This window comes from Nicrophorus vespilloides, unplaced genomic scaffold (genome assembly GCF_001412225.1).
Source record: "Nicrophorus vespilloides isolate i.1.1-1 unplaced genomic scaffold, Nicve_v1.0, whole genome shotgun sequence".
Lineage (NCBI taxonomy): Eukaryota > Metazoa > Arthropoda > Insecta > Coleoptera > Silphidae > Nicrophorus > Nicrophorus vespilloides.
The window spans coordinates 319467-339700 of NW_017096512.1; the positions used below are offsets into that span (position 1 = coordinate 319467).

Consider the following 20234-nt stretch of genomic DNA (forward strand, 5'->3'; position numbering starts at 1 on the left):
GAGGGATAAACAACTGCATCACTAAGATCATTCGCAGTTACCTAAGCGACAGGAAGATCACAATAACAAGCGATTCAGGAGAAAAGGAGATGACCATCACAGGGCGTGCCACAGGGATCGGTGTTAGACCCCACTCTGTGGAACATTGGAAGGGGTAACAGTCCTAGTTTCTAATAATAACAATATTCACAAGTAAATTAAAATTTTGTGACATATTTTACATTTTATTGGTTATTCATAATTATTACAAAAAAAAGGCTATCTAGATTAAGTTACCAAGAAGAACGAAATATCATTTACACAATAAAACGTGATAATTATTATCATAATTGAAAACACAATTAAACTCTGACATGACATCAATATACAAATATTCCTACATAATTACTGTTTATGACATTACAATTAATTTAAATTCAATATAGGAAATAAATAATTACACAATCAAACAACAAATAAAACATTATTTCTATTAAGTTCATTTTAAAACTTAATACACCTGCAAATATTTTGCTTATTAATTATTTTTCTAATTTATTTTTTGTCTACTCACAATTTCTTGTTGTCATTTCTGAAACAAAAAGAAATAAATAAATATAAAAAAAATATTCTAATTTTAAATTTAACATTTTCATATTTTTTGTAATCAAATAGTTTATCATTAAATATAACTTAGTTTGGCCAAAACGTTATTATTTGGGCCAACATTTTGACTAATATTGATTTAGTTATTTCTAATGAATTATTAGCAGTATATTTCTTTGACACTAAATTAACAGAACTTTAATTTGATTTTCTTCTTTTTAAAGTCTCTAATGACATTGATATTGTCAGAAAATAAATTGATTAAATTTTGAACAAGTACTTTAAATATTCTTATATAATCCGATCACGAATTTAGTGCACAACATTGAGAAAGCTATTAGAAGTGTTAATATAATTTATCAAGAGTTTACTGCTATAAACTAGCGTTTCTCAACCTATAAGTAGCGTTACATTTTTAATGAGTCGCAAAAATGACAGCTGTCATCTTGCGTAATACTTTTAGCTGTCAAATATATTGGGTGGTGCAGAAAGAAGTTTCTACTTTGCAACGTAAAGATTATATAATAAAGTGTTTAGTTTAATTAAAGAAAAGTACCTAAAGGATAGTAAATAAGACTCTTCCTCTTGACATAACCAGTCATGGGTATACGTAATTCGCAATTGATCAGATCGCCCGGATCCAGATCGTCCAAATTGGCGGTAGCAACTATGAACGAAGAGAATCTTCCATCCTCTTGATGTCGAACTGTGTCCCATTCAATCGCTTCCAACGGATTCCTGAAACACATACAAACATTGTATAAATCCTTAATTTCTGATCTTATGATTATTTTAATAATACTTATTTATAACGTCGTTCTTTTTGTCCCTGTAGAGCGACAACTTGGGTTTCGGGTACACCTTGGAAGCCATGCACGTGAAATTAATTTTACTGCGACTGGGTTTGTTTTCGTACATATCCAAAGATTTTTCAGGTTCTGAAAATTTAGATTTATTACAACCAAATTGTAATTCTTACATCTAAATTGTAATTCTATCATCTAAACCAGTGCTTTTCAACCGGTTTATCGTACAAAGAAGTACCAAGCTTATATTCAAATAACAAAATTGAAACATCATCATAATTTAAGTGTGCCGTGAATGTTTCACTATAGATTCAAGAGTGTCGTGACATACAAAAAAAAAGTTGAAAACTACTGATCTGATACTAACGTACCGAAAATGATCATAACTTTAGCACTGAAATCTTCATCGGCGAACGTCGACACGAAACATTTGTACTCTCCCTCAATCGAAGTGATGGGATTATTAATTTTGATCGCCCGGTGAACCGTGTTCGGATTGTTGGTGGCTGCATAAGATAAGTCGATGCGATCTTTCAGAACGCCCAAACTCTGCGGAAGTTTCGGTGGTATCCACTGGTAAACGACTTCGTCGTTCAAAAGCCATTTGACCACGAGATCTGTGTCATCAGGACGAACCGAGTAATTGCAGTCCAAGATCACAGGGCGATTCGTATTGTTACGCACTGACGGCGGGACTTTGATATAATTGATCTGCACAGAGGATGCTCCAATTGCTGAAAGAAAAACGAATTGATTTCGATCGCGCATCAAATATTCAACGATTCAATTTAAGCCTTGATACCAAAACGAATTGGAAAACAGGCTTCAATTACGGAAATCATTATTTATTGAAATGCACAGAAACATATGTAATGATACCAATGATGAACTCATTGTATAATGGTCTTCTTCGTCATCATCCCGCACGAGCTCGGATCACACACATCAAAGGGACGCTGCGTCTACTATAGTATCGTAATCTAAGTAAATGTTTAACCAACCGTTCAGCAGTTATAAATAGAACAAAGATACCCCTTTTTTACTGGAAAAAATCCATAAAGTGGTTTAATCTTCTCGTTAAAAACATATTTTTAAACCAGACACATAATTTATTTTATCTCTTCATTTAATCATAATTCATTTTAATTTGAACTTAAACCACACATTAAGAAATTTACATTAATTTAAAAATAATTATATCAAAAACAATTATATAATTATGTACAATATAAATATGAAACAACTTTGCAAAATGCAAATATTTTTATAAACTTTTTCGTTTATTAAAAAGACGAAAAATCATTTAAAAATTTTAAAATTGTTCAAAATATGTCTTGAAAAGTATATTTTTGGAAACAACATTTAAATATAAACTAATTATTAACATTTTTCAGTAACAATTTGCAATGTTTTTTCTTTGCTTTTTTTCAATGATTGGAATTAAAAATATTAAACTAACAATTGTTAATTTCGATTCAATTTTTTTATAGTAAATTACAAACATTTATATTATTTAATTAAATTATATTCAAAGACATTTATTTTTCAAAATACTTACAGAAATATGTTATTATTAGCATGGAAATTAGGAGCATTTTATATGTTAACTTTAACTACCCCCAAGAGAAGCTTTGAACTAAATAACATTTCCATGCATACACACAACACGCATGTAAATTTGAAGATCTTGCGCACATTGTACAACATATTATTATACATTTCCTTTAAATATACGAGATTTAAATGATTTTAATACTATTTTTAAGTATTAGTAACTTAATAATTATATTTTTTATAGGTCTATATCGCAAAGTCCGAAAGACCGTCTATTGAAATCCCGACTGTATCAGAATCTCGACAACCATAATCCCGACTATATCGAAAAATTTTACAATAACATTTTTAAATTATTTCGGAGCGTAGTCACCTTGTGCTACACTTTTATTATTAATAACAATAAATTATTATTAATTTATTTGATTTTGTTGAATAATTCATAATAAACCATAACATTATGAAATAATCTCAAATACAATTAGATTATTAATTATTAATAACAAATTAAACAACAATTTTAAAAATATTATTGTAGACATTTTCGATATAGTCGGGATTTTGATACAGTCGGGATTATGGTTGTCGAGATTTTAATATAGTCGGGATTTCAAACGTCGGGAATTTTATTGACGGTATTTTTTATAATTTGAAGTTGCATTGGAATTTGTTGGACTATTGAACTATTTTGTTGGACTTCAAAATCTTCATTAAAAAAACTATATTGTTCTATATTAAACGGAGTAAATTAGAAATGAATTAATTTAAATTGTGGTATATTGAAATTTGAAATCTCTACTTGGTTGAAATATTCATTAAAAGTGTTTTATTATTTAGCCTAGTTTAATACAGAAATAAGTCAAATAACAAAACTTAAATTATAGATCTTCAAGTTAAGAAGACTTCTAATTGGATTGATAATATATTTATTATATTTTACTTCTCATAAATTTGTTTAAAACAGTTTTCTTCATAGCTATGTACATTTTACTGTTGCAATAATGTGTATTTCTTTTACAAGGTGAAACCAGTTACAGTAAAACGTTTTTCACAATAATTACGCTGTTTTCACTTTTAAATAGATCAGTTGTCTATAAAGCAACATCAAAGGTAAAAATAGTTCACAGAGTTTAATTATAATGTTAGTTGTGTTGCATAAGAATAATTAATAAAATTTCGTGTGCTATATGAAACGCATAATATAACTGTTTTCCTGCCAACAGCCCATACATATTTTTGTTAAATTTATGCACATAGTTATCTGGGCAAACTATGTGAGTTTAAATACGTAACGCTTATAGAATTGGTGACTGATTTCGATCAATGTCAATGGTAAGGTTATCTAACAATGCACTAGCAACATTACAATACCAGAATATTTTCCATAACAGAAGAATATGTTGAAATTAAGTATTAATAGTGAGATGATGCGTGGCGTTAGAGTAATTGGACGGTGGTTCTCGAACTCGGTAGTTAATAACAAGACGAAAATGGACCCAAAACAGGCTGCAGCACTCAATGAACAATGTTTTGTTGTTGATGAACACGATAAAATTACTGGGACTTTATCAAAGAAGCACTGCCATTTGGTATCTCCAGATGGTACGATACCTCTGCACAGAGCTTTCAGTGTGTTTCTATTCAACAAAGCTGGTGATCTATTGCTGCAGAAGAGAGCAACAGAGAAGGTACCACAGATTTAAACTTAATAATGTAATTGTTTATTGGATCATTTTGCAGGTTACTTATCCCAATTACTATACAAACACCTGTTGCAGTCATCCAATTGCAGATGTTGGTGGTGAGGATGAAGAAGCTGATGCTATTGGCATCAGGAGAGCAGCTCAGAGGAGATTGAATTACGAGCTTGGCATACCATTGGAGCAAATACCATTAGACAAGTTCAATTATATCACAAGGATACATTACAAAGACAATGGTAATGGGATTTGGGGTGAACATGAGATCGATTATGTTCTCTTCCTGCAAACAGAAGTCACAGTTAAACCCAATTCAAATGAAATCTCTGAGATTAGTTATGTGCCAAGGGACGAATTGGACAATTATTTACCATCCCTCAGTGGGCCGTTGACCCCATGGTTTGACCTCATATTGAAGAACAGGTTAAGATTGTGGTGGGACAACCTGGAAAATCTTGAGAAATGCAAAGACCATAAAAATATATTGCAATTGAAATAATATCCTAATTCAAACTAATTTATATAGGATTTAGAACTGGTGCTGCATCAACAAATATTTTTTTTAATTGGTTATTAGCGTATTTTATTACTAAATTTGTATTATTTAAAATTAAGTATTAAATAATAATAATAAAAAAGTATTCTAAATTAAAATTTAATCAATCAACAATTTTATTTCATTCAACAAAAAAAAAATAATAATTTCTATACATTATCATACAAAGCTAATAAGTGTTTAATAACGTCGTTGTTGTAGCCAACAAGTGTTGGTTTTCCTGAAACGTAGGAACACGATTCGAACAATGACATCTTGTCAGTTTGATACCAGATATTTTTTGGTCCATCCTCGCTATCTAAATCCAAAGTATTCAATTGCAAAACACCGAAATGGAAGAATTTGCCATCGCTTTGTACAGCTTGCATAGTCACAGGTTTTGGTAAAACTTTCACATCCTCCTGCAATTCAAGTTTACTTGAGCGTTAACAATACTTAACTCACTTATTATTTACTTACACCAAATTGTTCTTTAGCATAGGTAGCTGCAACTGTGAACGTTTTCAATAAACTTCTTCCTAAAATCTGATCATCAGTCACTTCCTCCTCATAGATATTCTTAACTTCCGTTGCATTATAATGAATAAATACTGTGTGTGGATGATGTTTGCTAATTGCTTTCTGTACAGCTACAATGTAAATATAATGTAAATTTTACGCAGCAATAAACAATTATTTAAAACGAAAACCTACGATAGACATTTTTCATTTCATAAATATTTTCCATATTTAAAGTGACTGTGTCTTTGATTGGATATAAATTTGGTAATTGAACATCTTGACCAGCATCCTGTGTGATGGGTTGCAGAGGCTTATCACTTGTAATCAAAGTATCCCCTTTAATTAAAAATTGAATCAAGTCTCCAGACTTCTCAAATGGAAATGCAAACTGCAAATCGTTCAAAACGAATCTCTGTTTGGTCAGTTGTGGCCCACTCAATGATTCAATTAGTTGCAACAATTTTGCAACCATCAATACACTAAAAATTTAAATATTAATAGAAAATATAATTTTTTGAAAATAATTTAAAAAAAAACAACAAACTTACTTCCTTCTACTTTCTGAAATTCCCAACAATCTTGGGAAATTCCAAGCTGGCCTCTCTGGGTCTTTTAGTTTTGGAAGCTTAACTTGTTCAGAATCAAAGAGATGTGAGTTGTAAATGATTTTCTTGACTCTACTGTCTAACTCTTTAGATGAATTCTTAATTATTATTTTATCAGGTAGACCTTGCTGCAATTCAACTGTTCTGGTTAAGCATTTGGCTTGGTTCAGACCTTCGAGCAGAACATTTTCATCCTTGTATGTGTGGCAAACACGACTGTGCCAATTGGGATGAGTGCTGTCAAATGCAATCTGCTTTGGAATTATACCAATGACATCAACTCTAAAATATTATTTTGTTGAACCGATATAGTAAATAAGTAAATTCTTACTTTTCAAAGGTCCTTGTTTCCTCCAGTATTTCATTTGGCTCGTATATAGGAATATTTTTATCCTTGAGACTTTGCAACGCACTGGATTCCCTAGGGATCTTTTTTCCCTGTACTCTCCAGTGCTTCTTAATGTGTTTTCCAATATGCTGGCGCAAAAGAATCTGTGTTAAACGCATTGTTATTTATTTCAGGAGGTTAACAATTTCATAACCTCAAAACCACATTAACTGTCAAAAATCTATTTTGACAATCGTCCGAAATATACAGGGTGATCTACATATTTGAGCGCATTTCCTAATATTTTTGTTAAAAAAAAACAAATAAACGTTTCTTATATAATATATTAACTATAATTGTTATATTTTAAGTTTATTATTTGAAAATGTATATTTACTATTTATTGTATTAAGTACTAACGTCGGCGCCGGGCGTCGCGACGCTGTACTTTTATTGATTTTTAATGGCCAGATAAAATATATAACCAGAGTGTCAAGATGAAGAGGCAGAACGTCCGTACATTATCTTTAGTTGTCTGCACGTTTACTTATTTACTAATTGGAGCGGCGGTATTTGACGCTCTAGAATCAGATGAAGAACTGCGTCGTGATGGAATGTTGCAAGGTCTGTAAAGTTATATTGTATGGTCAAAGAATCAAATACAGCTCTTGTTTAAGATTCAACCAATGCCCTTAAACGAAAATATAATATTAGCGAGGATGACTATAAGATGATAGAGTTGGTGATCATTGAATTTAAGCCGCACAAAGCCGGACCGCAATGGAAGTTCGCCGGAGCTTTCTACTTTGCAACAGTTGTCTTAGCGATGATTGGATACGGACATTCGACGCCTGTGACTGCTGGTGGAAAGGCGTTTTGCATGGGTTACGCCATGGTCGGAATACCATTGGGATTGGTGATGTTCCAAAGTATTGGCGAGCGACTCAACAAGTTCGCCTCAGTCGTCATTAGATACTTCAAGAAGTATATGAACTGCAAAAAGATAGAAGCAACTGAGATGAATTTAATGTTCGCAACTGGGATGCTTTCGTCTATTATAATAACAACTGGAGCGGCCGTTTTCTCTAGATACGAAGGATGGACGTACTTCGATAGTTTCTATTACTGTTTTGTAACTTTAACTACTATTGGTTTTGGAGATTATGTCGCTCTTCAGGTTCTATTACATTACTTTTAGTTAATTCTTAATCACTGTTAATTCATTTTCAGAACGATAATGCGCTACAAAATAAGCCCGGATATGTGGCTTTGAGCTTAGTCTTCATACTATTCGGTTTGGCCGTAGTTGCTGCAAGTATAAATTTACTCGTCCTCAGATTCATGACAATGTAATCACATCTAACTCAATTTAAATTTAAAATTAATTAAAGCTCTCAATATTTGTAGGAATGCTGAAGATATTAGACGGGAGGACAATGAGCTGCAATCGTCTTCCCATCACGTTCTTACGCTGGATGGTGAAGTGATGGCTGTTAATGGAAAGCTCTTGGCTGGACATGCTTATGGAGATGAAGAGATTTATCGGGATATTGATGGGAATTCGGTGTGCTCGTGCAACTGTCTGGGTCTAAACCACGGTGATAATCAAGAATTGCTGCTGGATGATTACCATCCTTCGCAAACTGTTCTCAACTCAAATCTGAGGGTCAAACGTGCATCGGTTTGACATCAGTAAGATGACTGATCAATTATTTTCGACATATTTAAAAAATCATAAATATTTTATCTACTAAACATTTTTGTATTGCTCTTTATCTATAATAATTAATAATAACTATATAAAATGCATGCATACATTAGAATTGTGAATCATTGCTATTATGTGTATCTTGATTTAATATTTAAAATGAACCAAAAATATGTGCTAAAGATTGATAAAAGAAGTGGAGCAACCTTCCACCATTTATTGGAATTGTAGTGAAAACTGGGGAAAACCTTTTTCCCCTTCCACAAAATAAACGAAGACATATTTGAACCATTCAGTGTAGTTGCTGATTCTTTCAAATAAATACTTTGCTCCTACACTGAAACGAAGTACTGAACTTAGACAACTTAACGAACATAAGTGCATATAGATGTATACGCCTGTACAAACGACTTAGATGTAAATATAACCTAAATGTTACACGTGAGATATTTGCTTATACTTAAACATTGAATATTAGTAATGAAGAAAATGGGAGTGAAACCAAAATTGGTTGTTCAATATGGTAAGTAGTCTAAATAAAATTAACCCAGGTTCATCAAATTATATTCAATGTTTGTTGTTTTAGATTCTGATGATAGCGATAGTGAGAAAAGTACCCAAAACAGTGCAGAGGAAGAAAGTGAACAAGATGAAAAGGACGATTTCCAATTCTCAGATGAGGATGCTGAGTCTGATTTAAGTGATGGTGAAGACATGGATGATGATGATGATGATGACAGTGAAAATGATGATGCTGGTGATGATGAAGATAAAACAGAAGTACCCACTGAAACAGTTCAAAAAGATGACACTGACTCAAATAAGGAAAGTGATGATGAAGATGATGATAGTGAGGGTATGGATGTAGATGATGAAGATGATGGTGATGGAAATAAAGGATGGGCAGACTCAATATCAAAAATATTGAACACAAAAAAGCCAGCCAAAAAGAAAAGCCTTGTTCTATCCAAAGCCAAGCTTCTGGCAGACAGTAAAAAGGATGTGCCAAAACCAAAATCTGCAGGATTTGAAATTGTAAAAGAAGATGGTAAAGTTGATGAAGCAAAAATTGAAGTTGCAATTAAAAACGACAAGAAAAGGAAAGAGGATTCTGCAAAACTAATGGTAAGTTTAAATGCACTCTGATTTAATATTTACAATTTTAATACTAATATTTTTTCTTAGAAATTATCCATCAAAGGTTTAAGAAAAATGCCAAATGCATTGGAGAGGCCACGTGAACGTGCTTTATCGAAAACAGCAACAAAAGGTGTAGTCCAATTATTCAATGCGGTTAGGAAGCAACAGAAGGAAATTAAGGATAAGCTTGAAGAAGCCGGTCCGATGGAATCCAAGAAAGAAAAGGCGATGATGAGCATCGATCGGGGCGCTTTCTTGGATAGTTTAAAGAAAGACAAATCCGTTATAGTTGATAATTTAGATGTTATGAAAAATTTGGGAAAGAAACAGCAGAAGGAGGTTGAAGGTGATGAAAGCAGTTGGAGCGTGCTGCAGCCTAACTTCAGGATGGGCGCTAACCTTAAGGACTGGGATAAGAAGGATGAAGAAGAACAGGAGATGGAGGAAGAAATTGAGTTTGCGTAAATGTTGAATATTAAAAAAAAATAAATTAAATATTTTGTATTGAATTATGTTTTTATTTTTGAACACACAAGTACTATATGTTGCATATACATTTCGCTTTTGAACATAGCCTAAAATTAATTTTTTAACCTATAAAGTCAACATTAAGAATTGTAATTGTTATATTTGTTCTGTGAACAGCAATTATGAATTCCATTTTAAAACTTAGTAGGCATTTCCTGAAATTGGAACCAATCAAGTACAGCAACAGGGCAATCAGCATATATCCGCATTTGAAGCTGAAAGAAAGTATGTTTAAGTTAACAATTTGATGTAACAAATATAAAATTAATATTCTTTCCACTAGTTTATGAAACGCAAAATGGGAAGGAGTTATTGATCGAAGGTGTGCATATTGAATCACCTAGATCAAAGTATTCTCTGAAGATGGAGGATGCAAATAAATGTTCACTCTGTGCATTGGATTTGGAAGTGAAACACACTGATGTTCTGATCCTTAGCCAGTATGTTCGTAATGATGGGTGCATGTTGCCACGAAGAGTCACTGGACTTTGTGGTAAACAGCAAAGGAGAGTCTCATCTTTAGTTACGATGGCCCAGAAGGCTGGTAAGTATATTTATAATCATCTGTATTAAATATATTTATCGGATGTTTTTTGCTTTAGGTTTAATGTCAAATTTGAATCCAGCAAACAGTAATAAGGACCCAAAAAAGAGGAACGGTTATAAGAAATATAATAAGTATTTTGATGAAAGCACATTGAAAAAGTATTGAGATTTAAACAATTCTAATACAAATTTGTAAATACTTATGGATGAATTAAACATTTGTTTTATGTTTAGTATAGATTAGAAGGTGATAAATATTTCCTTTCTTTTGTAAAATTGTTTAAAATCGCGTAAAATAAATTTTCACGTTTAAACAATATAAAGTCTCTTAGTCATAATTTGTGAATAATTGGGTTTTGATTGAATGATAACTATAGATTTGGAAGTGAACATTTATACAGCATTTTCCAAAAAAAAAGAAAACATTGATTATTATATTACTAATTTTTATTAATAATATCATAATACCATCAGTATATTTCATTAAATTTAAAGAAAATTAATTTAAAATTTATTTTTTAAATTAGTTTTCATTGTTCTATCCTCGGTGTCGTATTTCTCTATAAATTTCGGTAAAATATCTTTGAATATTTCGGGAGTATTCAAATGGGCGTGATGAGTGCCCGGCACATCATGGAATTCGCAACGTTTGTTATTTTCTTCCAAAATTTTAAATAATGTCTCGTAGTAATCTTTGTTCGAAAAGAACGGACTCTCCGCGGCCTTGCTTATGAAAATGGGAAAACTAACACGCTTAGCGGCCTCCAACAAATCCTTCTGAGGCCAGTTTATCAGCGAACCGCACTTCAATCGGGAATCACGATTGAAGAAGTATTTCCCAGGACAATTCTTCGATGGTAAAATATTCCTCTCCAGGATGTATTTGCATTTATCAATGTCAATGGAACCTCTCGTTCCCGCATTCAACCTTTTCGCCATTTCTTCCAGAGTATATGCAGGCGGGTCAGTGTCGCCGCTGTTCTGGTGTTCAAACTTCACGAAATCATCGATGCTTTTGATTATCGAATCAATGGGCTTTGGATTAATCAGCGGCTGCAAACCGTCGATGCAAATCATGAAGTCCACAGTTTGTGGATAAAGGAAACCATATGTATAGGAAGTTATGGCTCCTAAAGAATGGCCCATCAGGCTTATCTTATTCCATCCAAAGAAGTCCTTCAAACGCTTTATCATGATGGGCCCATCCATTCCATGGTAGAAGGAACCATTAGGAATCTTCGATGATAAACCGTGCCCGGGAAAGTCTACCGTCAGGTAGCTCAAATGCTTGGGCAGGAAAGGAATCAATAAATCGAAGCTACCGCAGTTATCCTGAAACAGTGATTAGGCAACACTAATACCACGATTGCAAAAGACTTATCTTTAATGAAGAGTAATCAAATATGCTTACCTGCCATCCGTGTAGGGTAAGGATTGGTCTCACGTCCTTTGGGCCCCACCATTTTCCAGCGATTTCGCCCCATGGGACGGGAATCTTGATTTCGTCATATAACCTTAATTCCTGCTGCTTCGCTTCTACGCTATAGCTTAATTTGCTAACGTGCTGAAATTGCCTCGTCAAATTTCTCAACATTATTGTAATCTTTATTGTAACACTGCCAATTAACTACTACTATTTATATATGAACATACGCACACTTAATATTTCTACTATGGTACAAAGTACACAATTTTTATGCAATATAAATTGACTACTCATTTAAGGATCTATTATAACTAAACACGGAAAATCTTTTTGATTTCGTAATAAACGCTGACCAATACCAACGATAATTACTATTTTTCACTGATTATAAAATTCAGTAGACTTAATTAACTTATAAACTATCATTAATTAGATTATTTGTATGTTTCTTTCAATATCAAAAATAGAATTATTGAAGAACCAAGGACAACAATTTTCCTATATGTTAGTATTATTGACTCCAAGTTGTAAAAATATAAAGTATATTAAGTCCATCATGTCGTAGATATGTGACGTACCTGTTATATAATAAAGCAGGGTTCTTCAACCTTTCACTGCCTTCGAATCCTTTCTGTTTCGTATTTCTGAAGGAATCCCATATATATTTATAGGGTCTATATCGCAAGCCCGACACCCGAAATCCCGTCTATCGAAATCCCGATGTTCGAAATCCCAACGTTCGAAATCCCGGCTGTATTAAAATCCCGACAATCAAAATCCCGACTATATTGAAATAACGAATATATTGAAATCCTGACTATATCAAAATCCCGACTATATCGAAATCCCGACTACCATAAAAATGTTATTGTAGAAAGTTATAATAATAAAAGACACTGTCGGGATTTTGATATAATCGGGATTATGGTAGTCGGGATTTTGACATAGTCAGGATTTCAAGCGTCGGGATTTTAATACAGCCGGGATTTCGATTGTCGAGATTTCGAACATCGGAATTTCGGTTGTCGGGCTTGCGATTGCCACCAATATTTATGCAATTTTCTAGGTTGAAGAACTCTGCTGTAAAGCATACGGTGGAAATATTCGTTATTGTATGCAACCAACATACCACAATTTTGACAATCTTTGAAAGTCGAACGAAGTATTCTAATTGGATTGACACTTGTCAAAATACTTTAGTATTTGTTATTATTAACGTGGCTATTTTTTGTTTATAATCAAATTTGTCGGGAAAGTCGATTGCATAAAACTGATTTCTCTATGCGGCTTTATCAGTAGATCGCTGGAAAATGGCTCTGAAGAAAGTAAAAGGTAACATTGAACGTATGTTCGATAAGAACCTAACAGATTTAGTACGAGGTATAAGGAACAACAAAGAGAATGAGGTAATAGTTAGAAGTGGAAATTTATTAACCAAAACTATTTCACAAATAACGTTTTTTCAGGCTAAATATATTACCCAATGCATGGAAGATATTAAGCAGGAGCTGCGGCAAGACAATCTCACAGTCAAAGGCAATGCCATAGCAAAATTGACCTACGTAAGTTATCATCCACCTAGTGATGTACCAGAATTATACATTTGTTTATGTTTTCAGTTGCAAATGTTAGGTTATGATATCTCCTGGGCTGGTTTTAATGTTATAGAAGTTATGAGTTCCAATAAGTTTACTTTGAAAAGGACAGGATATTTAGCTGCAAGTCAAAGCTTTCATTGTGATTCCGAGGTTTGTTCTCAAATTAATTCTTAATTGCTAATGAATTTTTTTTAAATATTTTAATTCTTTTCAGCTGTTGATGTTAACAACAAATATGATAAGGAAAGAGTTAAATTCGCAAAATCAATATGATGCAGGTCTTGCATTAACTTCTTTGAGTTGTTACATCAGTACTGATTTAGCTAGGGATTTGTCTCAAGACATTTTAACACTTGTAAGTGTTCTTATTATATTTTTTTGATGCCTAAAACTACATTGGATTTGCTTACAGTTAAGTTCTACTAAACCATATATAAGGAAAAAGGCTGTTTTGATGATGTACAAGGTATTTCTAAAGTACCCAGAAGCCCTGAGGCCAGCATTTCCAAAGTTAAAAGAGAAATTGGAGGATCCAGATCCTGGTTAATTGAATATATTGATTGTATTTTTTTTCTTTAATAATTCTAACTGTAATCATTTATCAGGCGTACAATCAGCTGCAGTTAATGTCATATGCGAATTAGCTAGGAAAAATCCTAAGAATTACTTGAGCTTGGCGCCGGTTTTCTTCAAATTGATGACTACAAAAACGAACAATTGGATGTTAATTAAAATTATCAAATTGGTGAGTCTTTGTTCTATTTTCTCATTATTTACAAAAATTTAAGATTTTTTTCAATTACGCAAAGTTCGCCAAATTTACATTAATTGAACCTGGTATTGGTAAGAAACTTTCTGAACCTTTGCTGCAAATTATTCGCAGGTAAAGACTACCATATTAACAATAGCAAAATATTACGATTATGATGATTTACGTAAAATATGTATGGTTAATTATATTTGAAATAATCCTTCTAGTTTGGTGCCTTAACTCCTCTAGAACCTAGGCTTGGAAAGAAGTTAATAGAACCCCTCACGAATTTGATCCATAGGTATTTGATTACGCAATGATTTTTCATGTATTTTGATGTGTATACTTTTGCAGTACTTCGGCTATGAGCTTGCTCTACGAATGTATCAACACGGTTATCGCCGTTCTGATCAGTATATCTTCGGGCATGCCCAATCACGCTGCCAGTATTCAACTTTGCGTCCAAAAGTTGCGCATATTAATCGAGGATTCCGACCAAAACTGTAAATAATTTAATTGAAAATTCACAGCTAAAGTGTGGTTCTATTGGTTTAATGATTTGCAGTGAAATATCTGGGTTTGCTGGCTATGTCGAAAATCCTGAAAACTCATCCAAAGAGCGTACAGGCTCACAAAGATTTGATCCTGCAGTGTTTGGAGGATAAAGATGAATCGATACGTCTGAGAGCGTTGGATCTTCTCTACGGTATGGTATCCAAGAAGAACTTGATGGAAATCGTTAAAAAATTGATGGTGCACATGGATAAAGCTGAAGGAACTATATACAGGGATGAATTGCTCGCAAAAATCGTGTTAATTTGTTCGCAGAACAATTATCAGTTCATAACGAATTTCGAATGGTATCTCACGGTTCTGGTGGAACTGGCCCAGATGGAATTCGGATCGAAGCAAGGTTGTTTTCGCCTTTTTTTTGCTATGGGCTACATGCGTTTCTAATTTCTAATTGTTTTCTATCGAAAGGTCACGTTATTGCTGCTCAACTCATCGATGTTAGCATCCGCGTTCAGGCGATTCGATCTTTCGCTGTCGCCGAAATGGCGCAGCTCCTCGAGTTCTACGCCTCAAATTCCCAGTTCAGCATAATGCAGGATGTGCTTTATTCTGCTGCGTGGCTTTGTGGCGAATTCGCCAGGTATGTGTTAAGTTAAAAGTAATTAACAGTAAACAAGTTGTACAAGGCAATAGACACTTTGCGCAATACTTAATTTCGATAATTATGGGTTAGTGGTAAAAGTGCGTGTTTTAATTTCAGTGAATTAAAAGAACCGGAGGCATCGTTGATCGCTATGTTGAAATACAAATCGTTGCCGCCTCACATTGAAATTGTTTTCATACAAAACATACTAAAATTGTACGCGTGCTGTTTGATGAAATACGAGCTAGCTCAGGATTACGATAAAATCTGCGGCATGTACGAGGTGACGCAGAGGAAGCTGGAGAACAGTCTGAAGTCACCTGAGATCGAAGTACAAGAGCGGGCAAGCTCTACTCTAATGATTTTGGAGGTGGTGCACTGTGAAGTCATGGCTAAGAAAGGCGTCAAAACGGAGCAAATCATGGAGGACTTTGATTTACCCATCGACGCCGAGGTGGATAAGGGCGAAACTGTAGCCATGCAGCTATTGAATTTGTTCAACGGTGATTTGAATCCAGTTGCGCCGAAGGCGCAAAAGAAAGTTCCCATTCCCGAGGGACTTGACTTGGATTCATTTATCGAAGAGCCTGATTTCGGTGAAAACGAGTACAGTTCGGACAGCGATTACGAGATCAAGGGTAATCTGTTCGTGAAAGATAGCAATGAGAGGAATAGTAAGCCGGAGCTGACTGAAGAGGAGAAGGTCAAGATACGGGAGGCTCGTAAGAACGAGCAGATGAATAATCCGCATTACTTGAAGTCCTCCAATAAGAAATACGAAGACATTCCCGTCGCCGAGTTGCAGCTGGATGTGCCTCTGAAGGTCTTGTCGAAGCGATCCGATAAGTACCTGAAGTTCGACAACGGTGCTAAGAAGAGCAGGAAGAACAAGCGATCGAAGAAGCACAAGGTGGAGAGTTCAACGGACGACGACAACGAGTTGGTCAATAAAACGTTGATGGTCAATCAGAATCTGGAACTACCCGAAGGAGCAACTCTTTCCGACTCGGAGGGTAGCGTCGGCAATCCGGACGATCCACATCGCGCCCTAGACATCGATTTAGATCTGTAAGTATCAATTATTATAATTTACTTATTATTAAGGGCGTACATTAATTCGTGTTGAATAACTTGGGGTTTTCGTATTAATCGGGGCATGCTAAATGTTAACTTATGTATTTATTTAGGCCTGGCTTGGACGAGAAGAAACTGGCGGATTCTCCGCAGCCGGAGAGCAACAAGATTAAATCGAAGAAGAAAAAGGTAGGTTTCTCTTCACCGTTTTACGTTTCGTTTCTTCAATCCGCAATGCGTTATTATCCTTACAGCACAATAAAATAAAGAAAGATAAATCGGTGGCAGCAGCGGCGGCGGCGGCGAAGCAGCCCGGCGACGACGGCGAAAATAAGAAGAAGATGAAGAAGTCCAAGGACAAGAAGGAGAAGACCAAGAAGAAAAAGAGCAAAGAATTGAGTAACGAGTACGAAGAGGCTTTAGGCATTTCGACGCCTAGCAAAGAATTTCCATAGAGATGCGAAACGGCATCAGAAAAAAAAATAATAGCTTTATTAATATTGTTTCACGTTAAGAGAACAAAAGAAACTTACTTAAAGGTTAACAATACGTCTTGTTAGGATTTCAAGTGAAATAAGTATAATACGAAATGTAAATAACGATTTTTTAAACATTTTTTTTTTGTTTGTTCATGTTTTGTATTATCATTGTTATTGCTAAACTATACTCATTAAAACAAAAGAGAAGAAAAAGTCACATCACGTTTGCTGCGAAAAATGCTTGTTTTTTCCTCCAACGCAACAAGAAGCAAACGACTTTCCGAATTCTGTGTATTTATATATATATTTTTTTTTTATTTGAATTTATTTGTAATGAATTTTTTTTTTGGAATCGTAAGTATTCATATTATTTAATTGTAGTCAGCATGCGTTTCGATTCATATTAAATAAAAGAAATAATTAATGTTCATTCTTTGGGATAATTTCATTTTCAACTATACTAATGTACCAATAATTTTATTATATTTATGGGAATCTGATCATCTTTACTTGCCTAACCTATTACATTTATGCTAATAACACATGTAACGTGTTTGACAAGTATCTGTAAGTAACTGAACAGATACTTTTGCAAAATAATACTAATGAGAAAATCGGTTGTTCCTATTTAAAAAAACTATAGTTAATATTTTAATTCTTTTAAATTAACTTAAATTGCTGTTGCAAATATTAATGATAATCGATTAATCTTATTTTTTTGCATTGATCGTAATGGGTTTTCGGACTAAAAGGAAAAATGAAGTAATTAATGTAGCGGGTGTGATTAATAAAGCGGTCGATCTTGGAGCAATATGTTTTTTTGTGTGTGTGTAAGACAGGTGAGACAAAGGGAGCCGGGGAGAAAGGCGACTTAAATCACGGCAACAAGCTTTTCGTCATGTTAATAATGTATTCAAGAGATTGAATGGCGAAAGTTTCGCTCCCGACAAGAAGACGACCGGTCTCATTCCAAGGATGAAACGCTCCTCAGGCCAGTCCGGAAATGTCAACCTTTCCCTTTGCCAAAAAAAAAAACTTTTATTTACGACATGCATTAGGTTTACATAATTAATATCAATTATAAAAACGCTTTTTTCTTTTGTAGGTTACGACGTCAGGTGGAATTTTTCTCTTGCATGTACTGAGGCGATCGTTAGATACGTCTGCAACAAACCAAAATAAAAAGAAACAAACATATGTATATTAAATAAATTTTACGTTTTATTAAAGTATTCGTATTTTATTGCGAGGGAAATTATGGAAGTGAATATAAAAAAAAATGTGTAATTATTACTGTAACGTCAGTGCGGTAACGGTAAACGGACGCACGCGGAAAGTCTGAACGTTTTCCATTGATGAATATTGTGAATATCAACGAGTCTTAATATAAAATTTTATTATCCTCTCTCATCCAGAGGTGTATCCTCGAAGTTGAACTTGAGTCTATAAGTGGTTGCTCTCTCGGCCCCGTTCGCTCTTCGGTTAAGAGTTAATGGCAATTTCATAACGCTAAAATTAGCCGTCTAAGGTTACAGATGATTTATCTGGTTGGTTGATACGTATGCATGCAGCAACAGCAACAGCAACAGCAGCAGCAGCAGAACTTTACGAAACGCAAGGTTTCTTTTACATTTCGCTCGCAGGCGACACGCCGTCTAGGTGGGTAACCCGTTCCAACGTGTATACTCTCTCTCTCCTTTTCTTTCTTCAATAACAATGCCAAAGCTATTTGAAGCTTAATTTCATTCTGTTGCTAGAAGTCTAGACAACTCGACTGATAAATATTTTCATTTCGTGAATTTGTTTAGAAGTGCGATCAGCAGAAATTTCGCTCGTTTAGAAGAGAACATGCAGATTCTTATTATTAACGCTCATGTTTTCGTTCATCCAGAAAAAAAACCGTTGGATTCTCACGCATTTTGCATCGCCCCCAAGAAACGATAATATTATTTATTTCTATATGCAATTATTTGTATCTGCAGATGTGCCTTGTGCGAGAAAGAGAGAGAGCGGCTTTCTGCATTCTATAAATGAATCTCGGATTCATTGACCTGGATGTTTACTTAAACTATTATAAAGCAACCACCGACGACCGACTCCGTAATCTCGCTGCAAAAACAACAAAATTTGCTATAGGATTATATAAATACGAGATTTCGCGGTTATTGTTTGCGATTGTGCAACGGAGAACGTACATATATGATAATAATAATTTATTTTATTTTTTTGGGTGAAAAATCATGGTCTCAGACGAATTTTTTTCGCCGGGTCAGCTGGCTCCCGTCACCGGTCACAGCCCGTGTCTCCGATAAGTCTAAAATTAACATTAAGAATAATCAAATGTTATCGTGTTAACGCACTGTCAACTTACCATTTATAAAACAAAAATCGCATTTTGTTTTCTTCTTCATTCAATACGCAGCCTCGTAATTACTACAGATCATATCTGCGAAAGATTTGTGACTAGAGAACGGATCAAGATTTGTATACGTTTATTTTGATGAGAGTAAATGTTAATTAGTCAACAATTTGTTACTTCTACACTCAATTAGTTGTAGTTGTAAAAGTTTATTACGTACGTTTAATTGTTTATTATATTACTCTTTGTATTATTATTATTAGCTTTCTCCTAATATTACCAAAAATGCAACTTTTCATGATTCACTGCGAATGTTACAAGTTCTTTTCGCGACGTTTTTAATTGCTTAATCCATTATTTTCTTCATTCAATTCGCAGCCTCCTAGTTACTACAAATCGTATCTGCAAAAGAGTTATGACTACTGAAAGATCTATTCAAGATTGATAACAAAACATATTGTTTTTGGATATCATCATATCATCAAAACGATGAATTGACACGTTTATTTTGATGAAAGTAAATCTTAACTAATCAACAATTTGTTACTTGTAATTAGTTTGTAGCCATAAACGTTTATTACATACGTTTTATTGTTTATTATATTACTTATTGTATTATTACTAACTTTCTCCTAATATTATTAGAAAAATGCATTTTTTTATGATTCACTGTCAATGTTACAAGTTCTTTTCACGACGTTTTCAATTGCTTACTCTATTTTTTTGATTAATCTATTTTTTTCTTCATTCAATTCGCAGTCTTGTAGTTACTACAAATCATATCTACGAAAGAGTTATAACTAGCGAACAATCTATTCAAGATTGATAACAAAA

The 20234-nt window shown here is 33.8% G+C and overlaps 8 protein-coding genes across 8 annotated transcripts; 5 read left to right on the plus strand and 3 right to left on the minus strand.

Annotated features, from left to right (window-relative positions):
* Positions 1–473: 473 nt before the first annotated feature.
* Positions 474–3149, minus strand: LOC108557265 (the record flags this gene model as incomplete). Its single annotated transcript, XM_017913706.1, has 6 exons — positions 2950–3149; positions 1763–2125; positions 1388–1523; positions 1142–1323; positions 554–571; positions 474–499 (listed from the first exon to the last, which is right to left on the minus strand). Coding segments are annotated over exons 1-6 (762 nt in total), but the record flags the coding sequence as incomplete, so codon positions are not given.
* Positions 3150–4129: 980 nt separating this feature from the next.
* LOC108557256 (isopentenyl-diphosphate Delta-isomerase 1) lies at positions 4130–5221 on the plus strand. The gene is made up of 3 exons (XM_017913697.1): positions 4130–4277; positions 4337–4633; positions 4686–5221. Exons 1-3 carry the CDS (start codon positions 4269–4271, stop codon positions 5142–5144), a joined length of 765 nt encoding a protein of 254 aa, XP_017769186.1. The 5' UTR covers positions 4130–4268; the 3' UTR covers positions 5145–5221.
* A 72-nt stretch (positions 5222–5293) lies between these two features.
* LOC108557255 (39S ribosomal protein L37, mitochondrial) lies at positions 5294–6885 on the minus strand. The gene is made up of 5 exons (XM_017913695.1): positions 6639–6885; positions 6251–6589; positions 5895–6181; positions 5661–5830; positions 5294–5602 (listed from the first exon to the last, which is right to left on the minus strand). Exons 1-5 carry the CDS (start codon positions 6812–6814, stop codon positions 5351–5353), a joined length of 1224 nt encoding a protein of 407 aa, XP_017769184.1. The 5' UTR covers positions 6815–6885; the 3' UTR covers positions 5294–5350.
* A 211-nt stretch (positions 6886–7096) lies between these two features.
* Positions 7097–8404, plus strand: LOC108557253 (two pore potassium channel protein sup-9). Its single transcript, XM_017913693.1, has 4 exons — positions 7097–7259; positions 7313–7812; positions 7866–7984; positions 8043–8404. Exons 1-4 carry the CDS (start codon positions 7133–7135, stop codon positions 8320–8322), a joined length of 1026 nt encoding a protein of 341 aa, XP_017769182.1. The 5' UTR covers positions 7097–7132; the 3' UTR covers positions 8323–8404.
* A 236-nt stretch (positions 8405–8640) lies between these two features.
* On the plus strand, positions 8641–9948 carry LOC108557254 (RRP15-like protein). Its single transcript, XM_017913694.1, has 3 exons — positions 8641–8866; positions 8930–9468; positions 9529–9948. The coding sequence occupies exons 1-3, from the start codon at positions 8824–8826 to the stop codon at positions 9946–9948; spliced, it is 1002 nt and encodes a 333-aa protein (XP_017769183.1). The 5' UTR covers positions 8641–8823.
* Positions 9949–10033: 85 nt separating this feature from the next.
* On the plus strand, positions 10034–10821 carry LOC108557266 (28S ribosomal protein S18a, mitochondrial). The gene is made up of 3 exons (XM_017913707.1): positions 10034–10236; positions 10295–10555; positions 10614–10821. Exons 1-3 carry the CDS (start codon positions 10134–10136, stop codon positions 10721–10723), a joined length of 474 nt encoding a protein of 157 aa, XP_017769196.1. The 5' UTR covers positions 10034–10133; the 3' UTR covers positions 10724–10821.
* A 210-nt stretch (positions 10822–11031) lies between these two features.
* LOC108557259 (probable serine hydrolase) lies at positions 11032–12294 on the minus strand. The gene is made up of 2 exons (XM_017913700.1): positions 11969–12294; positions 11032–11889 (listed from the first exon to the last, which is right to left on the minus strand). Exons 1-2 carry the CDS (start codon positions 12149–12151, stop codon positions 11062–11064), a joined length of 1011 nt encoding a protein of 336 aa, XP_017769189.1. The 5' UTR covers positions 12152–12294; the 3' UTR covers positions 11032–11061.
* An 853-nt stretch (positions 12295–13147) lies between these two features.
* LOC108557294 (AP-3 complex subunit delta) lies at positions 13148–17350 on the plus strand. The gene is made up of 13 exons (XM_017913748.1): positions 13148–13389; positions 13450–13545; positions 13603–13731; positions 13796–13936; positions 13994–14123; positions 14187–14326; positions 14560–14633; positions 14687–14835; positions 14898–15245; positions 15314–15485; positions 15606–16556; positions 16676–16751; positions 16817–17350. The coding sequence occupies exons 1-13, from the start codon at positions 13294–13296 to the stop codon at positions 17015–17017; spliced, it is 2703 nt and encodes a 900-aa protein (XP_017769237.1). The 5' UTR covers positions 13148–13293; the 3' UTR covers positions 17018–17350.
* Positions 17351–20234: the final 2884 nt, after the last annotated feature.